This window comes from Lathamus discolor, chromosome 2 (assembly GCF_037157495.1).
Source record: "Lathamus discolor isolate bLatDis1 chromosome 2, bLatDis1.hap1, whole genome shotgun sequence".
In the NCBI taxonomy this organism is placed as follows: domain Eukaryota; kingdom Metazoa; phylum Chordata; class Aves; order Psittaciformes; family Psittacidae; genus Lathamus; species Lathamus discolor.
This window is the reverse complement of record NC_088885.1, coordinates 3,525,115-3,539,486: the sequence shown is the minus strand read 5'-3', so window position 1 is coordinate 3,539,486 and position 14,372 is coordinate 3,525,115. Positions and strand designations below refer to the sequence as shown.

The 14,372-nt window shown below is 40.6% G+C and overlaps 1 protein-coding gene across 5 annotated transcripts in view; it reads left to right on the top strand.

Moving 5' to 3' along the window:
• TRAK1 (trafficking kinesin protein 1) overlaps positions 1–14,372 on the top strand; it is a 138,983-nt gene that overhangs the window by 120,146 nt on the left and 4,465 nt on the right. For 4 of the 5 annotated variants that reach the window (XM_065665491.1, XM_065665490.1, XM_065665487.1 and 1 more), the window contains 2 exons: positions 2,743–3,072; positions 11,542–11,644. In XM_065665491.1, the coding sequence (XP_065521563.1) occupies positions 2,743–3,072; positions 11,542–11,644 (433 nt within the window). The remainder of the gene's footprint in view (positions 1–2,742; positions 3,073–11,541; positions 11,645–14,372) is intronic. The other variant, XM_065665488.1, reaches the window with a different exon arrangement.

The following is a 14,372-nucleotide window of genomic DNA, read 5'->3' as shown; positions in this document are numbered from 1 at the left end:
AGTTTTATTCCTGAGTATTTTTCATGAGGTTTTTTTCAACTTCATGAATACTTTCAGCCTCCTGGGGCAAAATCCTCTGCTGTCGCTGCAGACTGTAATCAGTACCTGTGCCTTTTTTATTACCGTTTTCCTAAGGGTGCTTATGCCGTAAAGTGGAAGAAATAAAAATCACTTCTATAATAAATTTCCAGTTAATGGCTTCTACTCCTTTAAAGCAATCTTTGAAATCCCACAGTAAAATAAATAGGGTGACAGCAGCAATAAGAAACGAATCTTCTTTTGCACCTTTAAAAATACCTCAGATAGCGTACTTTCTTTTAGTCAAATAGTGACTGCTGGATGTGATTTTAGTTACAGTCTATTGGATTCTTTTATTTGGCTTGGTTTTAAACTGTGCAGCTGCAGCCATAAGCACAAAATAGCATTCCCTGTGTCCTGTAGAGCTAGAACCTTGAACTGATTGTCTTTACCAACTTCATTGCAGTTGTGGCAGCAACACATCACAAATTTCTAGGCTTCCTCTGACCCCTGTAGTGTACATGTGATTATGCAGGTGTCAGGAGTAGAACCCCAAATTTCATTTACTTTGTTCAGATGCTTATTTTGCTTTTGTATTTCTTCCTGCTTCGGCTTGGCAAGCCCACTGTTGCACACTCAGGAGAACATAATGTATAAAACTGTCTAGTAGGAGCCTGGGAGAGAATATAGGCCAAGGTGTTGCATTCCCCTCTTCATTTGACTTTTGCTTGCTTTGAATTTTTGTTTGGGTCTGGGTTTTTTGAGGGAGCTGACAGGTGTTGCATTGCTTTCCGCAATGTTAATTTTCTTTATGGCAAACTTAAATCTTCCTTCCACTCATTTTTATGCGATCAAGATTAAACTCGGGTACCCTCCTTTTTGTGATGACACTCAGGCCATTTTGATTTGCAGTTTCCAGAAGAAACTAATAACATGTAATGTCTGTAGAATTGTAAATGCAGGTATTCTGGTGAATATCTTTCCATGGGAAGGATTTAATATATTATCAATTAAATGCTTGTACTCTGCAGAGATTTTTCTGAGTATAAGTTTTGGTGAGCTTTAAGGTGAAAAAGATTACATCTGCAGAAGCTTGCACGTAGAACTTAATCAGCAACAGGATTTATACATGCACGCATCACAGAAAGAGATTTTGATCTCTGTTGTTCTTTAATTGTTGAGAGTATTGTCATACAGCAAAACACAACTTCTTGCTTAAGGCTTGACAATATCTGGCACTCCTCCACGTTTTGGAATGTTTTACAAATACAGAATCAAAAACCTCGACCTTTGTGACAGTTCAGAAATAAATACAAGTTATGGGGATGTCTCTTCCCTACAGTTATTTATTTTGGGGTTGTAATGGTTTCGACTTCCTGAGCCTCAATTGTGCCAGTCTTCTTTAGTCTCTCAAAACTTACTTTATGTAAAGGGAGAGGGGTAAGATAGGGTCAGTGTTCAAGCTGATAGAGCAGATCATTTATTCTGAGCTAAAAATTGCAGATTTTAAAAAGTGCTATTAATTAAAATGCTACTCACTGATCCAAATCATTCAAAAGACTTTTTTTTCCCTGATCTGCTATATATTTATTATGAAATGACAATGTTTCTCGTTCCATGGGGTTCCCTGGTTATTACAGTGGTTTAGATTTTTACATACACCATGCAACAAGTTCGACTTTCTTGGTCTTTGTATATTGGTGAGACCTTTGTGTGCCACCTTGGTGAGTGAGTCAGTGTTCTGCTTTGGGGAGAGGGGACAAGAACAACATAACAAGAACTGCTCAGATTTGAACTGGTAGAAGTGAAATAAAGGTGTTTTCTTTGTGTCACAGGACCAGAGATGTGTAGTTTTAAGTCACACAGTAGTGATTGGGCACATAGGATAATGTAGGCCCTTGTGAGCAGTGTTCTGTCATTCTTGAGGAATCAGATAAACCCTCCCCTAATTTCAGTGGGCCCATCTTTAATAAGGGAAATATAATCTGATATATTGCTGTTTCTGACTCATTGTCTCCTATTGGATGCTGAATATTGAATGCTTTTCCCTGTGAAATTCACCTCTTTCCTCCAAACATTTTTCTGCCAAGGATGAAGCTACAGGTATGGTAGTATTTAGTTATATGGTAGTTGAGTTCTTGTACCACAGGGGCTTGGCTAGAGATAGGCTTGATGTGTAGGTCAGATGTATCTGCTTACATGTGCCTGAAGTTTCTGTGTCTTTCTAACATAGGAAGCTGAAATTGCTGTGCGATCTATGTAACTGCTGTCCTCTAAGACACCAGCAGTAAATTTGGGTGTGTTTTCAGCATCTTTCTTAGTGTGAGCTTAGTGTGGGAATATGTGGTATATGTTCCTTTCTGTGATGGTGTTCAGATCAACTGTTAAAGTCTTTCTGCTCGTGCTTACTCCCATGAATTTACGGAGATGAGAATATTGATGGGGAGAAGATGTACATAAGTATGCCACATTTTACCACTAGTCTTTGCCTATCTAAGTGCTGATGCAATCAGTTTATTTGCTGTTAATGTGGAAGTGCTGAAGAGCAAGTGAAACAGTTTTGCCTTTCAGCATGTCTTCCTAGAAGTATTAAAGCCAGAAACATTAAAGGTTTGGAGCTCCCAATCCTTTGGTCTTCTGGATGAACAAACTGGGCTCTTCTGCCTTGCAGGTCCTGGATTGATGGCTAATTTATTTTGGTTGTCTGTCTTGTTCCATTTCAAGGTTCTGCCACTTTGCACCACTGGCAGCAGCTGGCTCAGCCTCATCTGGGCGGCATCCTGGACCCGAGGCCTGGGGTTGTCACTAAGGGCTTCAGGACCTTGGACCTGGACCTGGATGAAGTGTACTGCCTTAATGACTATGAGGAAGATGAGACAGGTGACATTTCTTACAAGGGCCTAACTACCTCGACGCCAGTTCAGCACACAGAGACCTCAGGTGAGAGGTCACAAGCACAAGTGACTGTTTCAGACAACAAGAATAACCCCCGCCAATCTCAGGCTTTCACAGAGGAGATGCAGGAGTCCACGGCTGACGATGATGAGGGGTCTGGTGAGGGAAACTCATTAAGTCCAGTAAAACTGACATCTTTACAGGATATGGATTTCTGGGCCATTCTCACATCTGTCCAGAACAGCATCCATAGTGTTGCTTTGTGTGTAGCATCTGCACGTTAATGTGTGCAGAACATAACCATTCTAACATTGGCTCAAAAATCCTTTCTTTAATAATCTTTTAATTTGACTTTTTAGGTTTTGGTTTGGTTTGTTTTGTTGGGTTTTTTTTTTTTTTTTTCAGTTAACAGCATCTGTGGTTGATGTTTTAATCTATTTTGATAAGAGAAGGCTGCTAAAAGGAAGTGGTTTGTTCACAATGCTTTGTTTGGCACTTATGTAACTTTTATGTGTATTTAGTGCACTCTTTTCAGTGTATATAATGCATAGATGATATATATTTTGTAGGCTAATAGTGCAGAGATTCTTCTGAGTGTTCATAAGACATGATGCTATGCTTTAGATTTTTGTACTTTGGGAAAAACCAAAGACTAAATGATGACAAAAGGTTCATCTATGTTGCCTGTGCTGAAACAAATGGAAGTGCCTTGAAAATCAAGCAAAGAAAGAATTGCGGAATGGTTTGGATTGGCAAGGACCTTAAAGCTCATCCAGTTCAAACCTCCTGCCACGGGCAGGGACACCTCACACTAGAGCAGATTGCTGCAAGCCCCATCCAACCTGGCCTTGAGCACTGCCAGGGATGGGGCAGCCACAGCTTCTCTGGGCACCCTGTGCCAGCGCCTCAGCACCCTCACAGGGAAGAACTTCTGCCTAAGAGCTCATTTCAATGTCCCCTCTTTAAGTTTAAACCCAAGTGCAAGTTCAATTCAATTACCTCTGATAACAGTGACCTGTTCTCAAATTCGCTTTGAGATAAATAATTAGAAGGATATTTTTATGCAGACATTTGACAAATGTCATTTCCTTCATTCCCTCTCCACCACACTATTAAATTCTTTGTATTTATACCATATGAAAACTTAAACATTTTTAAGTGACACACGAGTTATTTGATTCTCTGAACTGACATTTGCAGTCTACAATTGCACAAGGTTATAGGTTCTCAGACTATAGGTGTAGCTAGAGTTTGTGGTTTCTTTTTTTTGTCACTGTTTTGGGGTTTTTTGTTCTGTTCTAATGACCTCTATAGGGGTGTTAGTCCTCATTAAGATTTGCTACTTATAAAGGATTATATTTAGTCCAGAATAAAAAACCTACCAGAACTCCTTTTTCTTCAGACTTCTTGTTTCTGTGTAACTGCTTTCAGTGAAGACACTTCCTTCCCCCTCCTTTCTGGAATAAATGATAACTTAGCATTTAGCTGGTCTTTAGAAGATTAGATTGTCTCAGGGCTAGACAATAATAACTCGCTTTCATGAAATGTAAAATGTCTTCAACTCTCTCTGAAATGGCAGATCAGTGCTTTCAACTACTGAGTATAAACTACTTGTTTCTGTCAGTTGTGTTAACATTAAGCTTAAAAGAATCTTAAGAGCACTGAGTCCAATATTTATTTAACACTGCAAGTCCACCACTAAACCATGTCTGTAAGCATCACACCTCCAGGGATGATGACTCAGCTGCTTCCCTGGGCAGCCTGTTCCAATGCTTGAACATTCAAACACTCCAACTTACCCTTACATTGGAAAAGGTTTATTTATTCTATGAGATCTGTTGCCCAGGAATAACGATTATATTATTTTTTATATATTAGTATGGAAATAAATCATGCCTCTGCAGGAGCTGTGTACAGTTTTGGGTATTATCCATGTTTTTATGATCTTGAAGAGTCTGAATAACAACAGCTAGGAAAGCTGAAGATTTAGGAAACATGGACAAATAATCAAAGACTACAGAATAAAAGGTTCAACAAAAGATGTGGTTCATTTTAAACTGCGTTGCTGCAGAGAGGAGGGGAACAAGCAGTTCTTCATGCACTCAGGTTACAATAATTGTGCAAAAGCAGCTGTTTGGATTACAATTCAGGTGAAGAATTCTCTAATTGTACAAATACTCAATACAGGAACATATAGAAAATTTGGAAACTTATAGGCATGGACTATACATAGACAAGGCTATAGATACAGCTCGGTTCTTTGGAGTCTTTTAAGAATGTATTAGCAAAACATCTGTGGGTAATGATTTGGAAGAGTTCTTTCTTTGGCGTAGAAGAAGAAATGTAGTCCTGTGCTGTGATTAGAAGGACTAGTATTAGACTGGCAAGAAAGACTAGTATTTCCCCCCATTTTCTTTCTCCCATTACAGTTTGAATACAGGTCATTTATTAACAGGATGTTCTCTGGTTACTGGTGATTTTGCCTGGGATAACTCTAGCTATCTCAGACAAGGTTTTCAACATATTCCCTACATAATAAATTGGCATTGTAGGTAAACTTATGAAATTTCTTATTGTTTGCTGAGGAATTTTAATATATTACAGAAATAGATAAACTGGTTGAAATTAGCAACTTTGTGTAGAATGAACAAAATGCACTGAAAACTTCTCATTCTTCATCCTTCCTTCAAATTGCCCAGCTGCTTAGGATTTAAGACTATCCATGAGCCACCACATCCCTGGTGGTTGCATTGCTCCAGTGAAGCCACGGCACAGCTGTATCTGCTTGTTGAAGCCATTTGTCAGGCGGTATATAAAGAAAAGATAATTGAGGATGTTTTCAAACTAGGCACTAATGTGGTAGAGCTTTTTAGGGTCCACTAAAGAACACCCTTCGGGAGCAGAGATGTGTGTTTAGCTTATGAATTTCTTTTGTGTTTAACTGTTGTGCAGCCATTGCTCCTGTTGAAAAAGCATTCTGTCTGCCTCTCCTTGATTTCTCTGTAAGAAATGCCATGCAGGTAGGGGTGTGTGTGGCCTTGTGGTTCCTTAGAGCACTGTCACAAGCACAAGGTTATGACCTGATTGCTTCCCTGATTCCAGAGGGAAAGCCAGTTGGCAACATACAGAATAAGCTCTGTGAATGTGGAAGTAAATAAAGGGAAGGAGAGAAATATCTTGGAAGCAATCTTTAGTGCTTATGCTTGTGATCCAGGAGGGCTCCATTGTGGAAAAATCTAGTTCAAGAAGTTTGTAAAAGCCAGCAAGTAGTTCCCTACAGTTGCTATTGGAAGACCATAGAATATGCCAGTCTGGAGCTGCAGGTCTCCTAACCTGAAAACAAAATGTCTTTGGAAATACAGTGCCTATGAGGACCATTTCCAGGAGGCATAAGTTAACTTAGTCTTTTGGGCAGGTGTCTGCTTCATTCCATATGTATTCTTTGAGGTTTGTATCTTACCATTTCTGCTCTTGAGATGAGATGTTCTCTGGCAGAGTACTAATGTCATTAATGTTCTTAATGTCATTTTGTGGGCATGCAGAGTACATGAGGCCAAGGGAAGTCAACATCTGAACATCCAGGAGCGCAAAGATTGCCGGTAGTGCCCAAAGTGTCTTGTTGCCAAAATAAATGCATTCAGAACACATTATCAGTTGCTTCTTGTTGAGTGATAGGTGGAGTCAGAAGCCATTCTAAATGATCCTTGAATTTTCTTGTCTCTATGTTGAAACCTATAGTATCCACTGGTATATAAAATAACTTCCTCACCATAGATGCAGATTATATCCCAATTATGGCACTGAGCATTTCAGAAGTTTAACACGTGTACTTTATGACCTGCACTTAGTCTCTCACTGCTACATACTGTGTGTGAGCTGGAGTAACTTTATGGAAGAATGTAAATTCTGGAATCACAGTTTTAGCCTAATACCCAGGAATTAGCTTGAAATTTGTGTATCACTTGTGTAGACTGTCAACACAACTGAAATGGTAAAGAAGTTGTAGGACGCCAGTCATGTTAATACCATGTAGGACAAGTCATTTTGGCAGAACAAGGTTTTTGTAACCTCAGTATTTTTTATTATTATTATTTGAAAGAAACTGTAGTATATTATAAAATACAGTCTGTTTGGGGGAGGGGTTGTTTGGGGGGTGTTTGGTTGGGGGGTTTTTTCTTGTTCTTTTTTTAATTCATTGTCTTTTAGGTTTCCCTTAACCAAAAAGAAAGCACCTAGCCAAAACCGATCTGTTCAGAGCACTTAATAACATTGTGAATGTGCTCACTCTGAAGCTGGAAGGGCTACACTTGATTCAGCATGTGCTTAATTGCATGCTGGCCTTGGGTGCATGAAACTGGTCTGTCAGTAATTGTGGTTATTGGTGCCACTCATGGATTGCTTTGAACAGACATGTGCACAGCATTACCAGGTCAGCCCTCTTGTACTTCGTGTTTAGACCTTAACCATGACATGGAGATCTTTGCAAATAGGTGCCTAAGCTCAGAAAACCACGTAATGAATGTCTTCTGTTCGAGTTGCTTTTAGCAGGATTGCTATGCGTGCTTTTAAGAGGTTACCATTGTACAGAAAAGCGATGACTCTTGTAACTCTTAGAGCCAAGGTTTTGATGCATATTTAAATATATTTTATTTTCAAATAGCATGACTATTTCACATTAATTCTTTAAGAAAAGTCTGTCAGCAGTTTCTGTATGGGCTTTTAGAATGCTGCAATTTTAATCGGGGGACCCTGGGCTGCATCAGCTCATGTTGAAGCCACATTGAATACTTTGAAGTCTTTTTACATCTGTGCTCCATGGTTTTAGACATATGAGAGGGAGACAATCGCCAGAGTAAAGCTAAGAAAATCCTGCTTCAGCATTCCATGTATGCTCTCTGTAGCACTGGGTATCAGAACTCTCACCTCTGGTCACCCAGAGGGGATGAACTCTGCTAAATGTAGAGTACCTGAACCAGCTGTCTTGTCCTGTGGAACCTAATGGGGTTCCGTAACCTAGTTTTCAGGAACTTCACCTTGCCCAAGAATGGAGTTAGTGACATAGACTGGCAAAAGGCGATTCCATAGCTTGCATTCCAGATGATCACAGTGGAGAAAGAAAGTGCCTCTTAATGGTTATCCTCTGCCAAAGCAGGCAGAGGTGGTCTTGTTTCTGTTCAGCAATAAAATAAACTTCTAATGCTTTATATACCATCTATTGCTCTAAGGACTCTCCCAGCCTTATTGTCATTCTCTCCCTGCCTTGCCAGCCAGTGCTGAAGAGATGCCCAAATGCCACTGGGAGCCAGGTTTTCTCCTTTTCTTAAAACATGCCAAAGAAATGATGCGCCGAGTGGCTTGTTTCAGAGCTGGACTGAAACGTTACCTTTGTGTCAGTCTGGATCGAGTCCGACTCTGAATATTTCTGATTTTTTGTTCTAAAGCTCATTTTTGAATGAATTTGTATTTGCCACAATAGGTGTTTATATAAAACATAAAGATGTACTGACCGCTTTGTGCTCTCTGCTTCCTCACTATCCATCTGGCATCACAGCAAATTTGAGTTTGGACCCAATGGTGTGAAAGTTAATAGTGTTTTGGCATAGCTACCTCTTCCAAATCCTCCTCAAACTCTGTCTTGATGCCTTTTTGTGGCCACTATTTTGCTTCCTGTAACTTTATACCTTCCTCTGCACCAGTTGGTTGAAAACCCAGATAAAATGACCTTTTGAGGGTTCCCTGAGCCTGTGATCATGTCCTAACCACCTCTGTTCTGCTGTTCGCACCAAGCAGAATGGCCCATAAGCTCGTGAGTACTGCAGCTGGATCTGAGTTTTATGGAGCTCTGTGGCTTTGTGTTTGAGCGGGGAAAGATCTGTTTTCCCAGAAGATGGAGCTCTCTGCCTTCAGTTTGGCTGGTACCTGTTTGGTTTTGTAGTATTCTAAACCATGTTCTTACAACAGTGTGTGTGCTTACAGGGCAGAGTCTCTTCCAGCTATAATGCTTTACATTTTTTCCCCCAAATGCCTATAAATTGTTTGAGAAAATAAGGTAAAAAATCATTAATTACTGAGAGACAAAACATGGTCCAGCAGCAATCGAAGGTTTAGCTTGAATTGTATTTAGGAGAAAAAGGCACCAGTGGTTTAATTTATGATTTCTTGATGGATGAAATTAAACGATGTTTCTGTAAAGTTTGTTAAACACTGAATTATGTACAGATTTTTTCATACAGATACAAAGCCTTGTTGTTAATCTACTACTGCTTGGAAAAAGAATAAAACATATCAAACATTTGGTTTCAGACAGTCACTTGGAGCAGATGTTTATGTTTAAAATAATACTTTGCTGTATGTACATGTGATGATAGTCTCTTACTCTAACCTCATGTATCACTTCCTCACAACCTTATACCAACTCAGGAGATGGCCATGCTTATGTGAATTACTAGGTTAGGAATGAATCATTTTGTTTCTATTTTATAAAGTTTGTTCATTTACAGCCACAGATTCTCATTCACTCTCTTTGTATTGTGTCCAAAGGATGGAAAAAGCTACAGCAATGTGATACACCCCATTGTTGACTGATGGAGGATGAAGCTGGTACAGGACTTTTTAGTGGTATTTGAGGGTGGAATACATCATTGGAAATGGATGATTTTTTTAAATAGCTTTGATTTATTTCCTCTTATTACAATCAGTGATTTCTTTACTTTTAGCAGCCTTCTCCTATCGCTGACTCATTAAGAGCAATGAGTCTTGGTTTTGCTAACGCAGCTGTGTATTTTCAATGTGCCTGTTTCCAGTCTGGGGGGATTCCCAATGGATATCACAAGTGGGGAAAATGCACTTACTGTATTCCAGCTGTGTGCTTTGGGTTGAGCTTGCAATCCTAAACCAGCATTGCTTTATTCTGTTCTCTATTCATCATCCAGGGATAATTGCTTTGTTTCTACCTGATTTATGTTGAAGTCCTTTGTTTTCTCCAATTAACCAATTTTTTCATGTCCAGCTATTTGAGCTCTTTCTCTAGATTTTAACTCTCTACAATATGGAGAGAATCATGATTGCTAGGCTGTGCTCCCTTGTAATAGCTTTTATAGTGCTCACACTAACCTCTAAAGCAACTGGATTCCTGAAGCAGCACAATTACCATCTCTGGAGGTGAAGTAGAGCTTGTTATTATGTCATGCTGTGCTAACATTTGAGTGTGTTAACCTAACACTCCAGTAGGCTTTTAGAAATACCCTTCTTTAATGTACAGCAGTACACTCCAGTGCTAAATAGCCTCACATTTTATGCTTAGCCACCTCTGCTTCCACTGTTCACACTCCCCATGCTCTCCCTTCACACACTGCTTAGATGTTGTCTTACAGGAGTACCTAGTTGTACACGCTGTTTTGGAGCTGTGATACTTTCTATATGAAAAAGGGAACACAGCCACAATTAAGACTTGCTCTGCTTCTGCTTAAGCATCTCTGGAAGTTCAGGGTGGTGTCTGGTCTAGTTGGTCGGTCTGTCTGTCCTTTGCAATGTGTTGAATAGTTGTGTACTGTGATATTAAAATGGGGCTTAATCAGGGAATGGCTCAGAGGGTTGGGTAGGACGGAGGGGGAGGGAGCTGCACACGGGTTTTAATTGTGCATGTCTTTTGACCACTACAGAGTTTGGTTACTAAGTAAGAGAACCTATGCAATCATGATGTCTTTGATGGAATATTTAACTCTGGGTGGTTTTCAACCAGCTTTTCAGATGCATGGCTCTTAAATTTTGTAGCTATTCTTGCAATAGCCACAGCTGCCTTCTATAGCAGGTTAGTATATCCACAGAAGGATCTCTACTAAGGAGAAGGAAATTGGCCCAAGTCCTTCATTTTTTAAATTGAGCTGTATTGCTTCTTCCCCAAATTACTGATGTATGTGGCATCTTTACAGCCGCATTTGTTGGGAAAATTATTTCCTACACTGTTTATAAATGTTCAAACCCTGCTATGTCATGCAGCTGAGGATAGGCCTAAAAGAACCTAAACACATGCACAAGAGAAATGTCACAGATGGGCAGTAGTGGATCCAAAAAACGACCACTTTCCTTCCTGTGGATGTGAAAAGGCAGAGACAGAAACAGTAATATGTGTCCATCCTCCCCCCCCACCCCCAGCAATCTATATTCCCATTAGCGAGCTGGATCCACTACTGAGAAGTAATGGGGATACCTTGTTGTGGATCAATCTAAAAGCTGAAATGCAAAAGCATTCAGAAGATCTTAGTGCTCCGGAGTTGGTACTAGAAACTGATGCTTATAACTTCCCACTGATGCAAGTTGCTAGTTTAGATGAGGCCTAGCACTTCAAGCATTGCCTGAATCTGGTTTGAGCAAGGCTTACCTGCAGTGTTAGTGGTCATGGACAAGTTTCAGCAGACCCTTTTAGCACTGGCCTTGGAGTCCTGGATGTGTTTGTTCTGGAGCACAAGTGTTTGTTGGAATACTGTAGCACTTGTGTATTTCCCTTTGCTTGCATTGATCCATCCGAGGTAACTCATCACTTCTTGCATCTGGCTTACCAGCACATGGAACTTTGGTTTTTCCCCTTTTCTGTGTAAAATGCAAAGAATTTGCTTTTTTTTAATGTAGTACCTCATCCTGGGAAGTGCATGTCACAAACCAACTCCACCTTCACCTTCACCACCTGCCGCATTCTGCACCCCTCCGATGAGCTCACACGAGTCACACCAAGGTAAGGGTTTCCTATGATGGCAAAGCGTTCAGCTCCATCAGTTTTCCCTCTAACCAAATGCAAAGCAACAGGATAAGCAGAAGCAGTAGGTGAATTACAACGCTCCCCAGCTTATTTCTCCTATTTTGTGTTATCTCAAAACCTGATTTACTCAGAGGCATGTGTAATGGTTGAGAAAGCCAAGAAAAATAGCTTAGCTTTTGTTGTCTCTAGTTAAAATATTGCGGGATCAATAATTAAATTGGATTCCAATATCCAAACCAGACCCTTGATACCAAACTAGTTGTAGTCGTCATGTGTGAATGCTCAGAACGGGGTGTCTCACCAAAAATAGGAGTGATTTTTTTTCCAAGGAGGCAAATCTGAATCTTTGGTGCAGAAGAAAAAGGGGTGCTCGGGTAAAGAAAGGCAGGGAGTACCTGAGGAGAGGAAAAGGAAACATGCCTCTGTCAAAACTAGGGAGTTGTCTGCTTTGTTCCTTGGTGTTAATTGTTGGAAATGAGTTCATAGTAGCCAGACTGAACTAATGAACTGGCTTAATAACAGCAGTTGGCATGTATAGGCAGGACATGTCCAGAGAAGGCAATTGGATAGCTTTATAGTTGAAAGTCTGAGAACCAGAGGGGGTGAGTGAATTTCATACCTAAAGAGGGAACTTTCCTTTCTTAGCAAATCAGTATTGAAAGGATGTTTTATCTCTTCAGAAGGACAATGCCTCATTGCTTTCTCTGCCCCTTGCAGCTCCTGTGTAGGAGCGTACCATTGTGCGAGTCCCCATTCAGAGCTGATGTGTGTAGACTTGTTTAGACATGAGATGGGCACTGACTGCCTAAGGAGTGCATGAAAAGTAAGGGTATTACTGAATATGAAAACCTGTGAGGTGGAAAGGAACTGAATGAGTCCATGTAACTTCTCTGCTTCCTTTTTTGAACATAATTAATCATGGCCTGTCTGGTTTGAATTTATTCTTTTCTGTCTTCTCAACACTGTTACTCAAGAGATCCTTTTAAATGGCTGTAGTTCTAATTTTATTACTGTGGAACTGCTGTTGATTATGGTCATAATAAACTCCTTGATTATGTTGGTTACTAAATCTAACGGAGGAGCCATAGTGACAGCTAAATGCAGTATATTTTCAGCTGCCTAAGTTAAACCAAAGTTCATTCATTCAGGAGGAAGAAGAGGGAAATAAACAGCGTGATGTTTTCAGCAGACATGTTTAAGGAGCTCCTCCTTACCAACTGTAAACGATTCTTCACAGGTCATGTGAGGAGGACGAGGAAACTGCATTATGTCTCCTTATGCTGAGAGGAGGGATAGGGCACACACTATGATCCAGCGTGGCAGGGGGTGAGCAACGCTGCCAGCAGCATCTGTGTTGGTAGGGTCGTGTCCAAGGAATGCCAGTGTGTGTGGCACCAGCTAACCCGAAGAGGTTTGGTATTTGCCTACCTGGTTGCATTTTAACCTAGCCTCTAACGCAGGCGATGCTCTAACCTGACTAAATTTCCTCATGGCAAATGAGGTGCTCATTTATGCGTTTCTCTTCCCAGTCTAACTCTGAAACTGTCACTGGGCTGAGTTGTTAAGGCCAGTTTGAGTCTTTCTGTGTCTGTGTCCAGGCTGCTCTGCAGCGTTGGTCAGTTTAATGGGGAGAATATTTCCCAGTTAAAGTAATGCCAGAATGATCAAACAAACAAAAAAGCAGCACTTGCATAACAACTGCTTTCTAGCAGGGATGTCTGGGGTTTCTAATTGCTCTGTAGTGTATTCTGTGCTGACAAAGCAGTAGAACTGCTAATCTGAATATCTGTGCAACTGAAGTCTGGAGCTGAAGAGAATGAAGTTGTTGGAGGTAATAAGCCATTGGAGAGCTGTAGTTTTAATCTTACGGCTAGGACATCTTTGAAGCCTGATAATGAACATCTTAGAAGCCTGATAATGAACACCCTGTATGTGGGTTTCCAAAATGTATTTGGTCCTACTGTGTAGAAAGGCAGTTCATGCAGAAAGTTTTCATTCTCTTCCTTTTCCCTCCCTCATGCTTTTGAAGACTTCTGTGTTTTCTCAGACTTTTTTACATTACGGCTTACAGGGAGGAATAGATGGGATGCCTCTTGTTGAATCACAGCTGCAGAGTAGAAATCCTTTGGCAGTTTCACTTGCTTCTAGTAGAAGTTCCAGATCATTGTTGAGATCGTGTTGGTCACATCTCGGTCCATGGAGAGAGACCTGACTTGGGGCTTCATAGCATCAGCCTGATATTTCCTTAATTAAGGAGTGCCTTATATACCATTAGGTGATGATCTAAGCTCATCAGAAAGCTCAGCTCAAAGCAGGGTGTCTAACCTCACAGAGTTCACTAATGTAAGGTGAAATGAGACTGCAAATTCCAGTCTCATTTGGCCATATAGACAAAAACGAGGCAAGTCATTCATTGGCCTGTATCTCCTTTATACATGGAAATCCAGCCAGATTGTCTCAGTGTAGCTATTTGATGCATTTCTCGGTACAGAAAACCCAACTTTAAGTAGCATGTTATGGCTGAGCCAATCCAACAGCATGGCTCTGCTGAAAAGGGGAGATCCCATTCTTTCCCTTCTTCCTTCCCCTCGCGGCTGCTTGGTTTTGCTGCTCCCTTGCACTGGCTTTGGCTTTTGTCTGCCTCTTTGCTGAGTGTCTTCTACTTGCTAAGCTAGCGAGATGAAGGGGAAGATTTCCTTCTTTG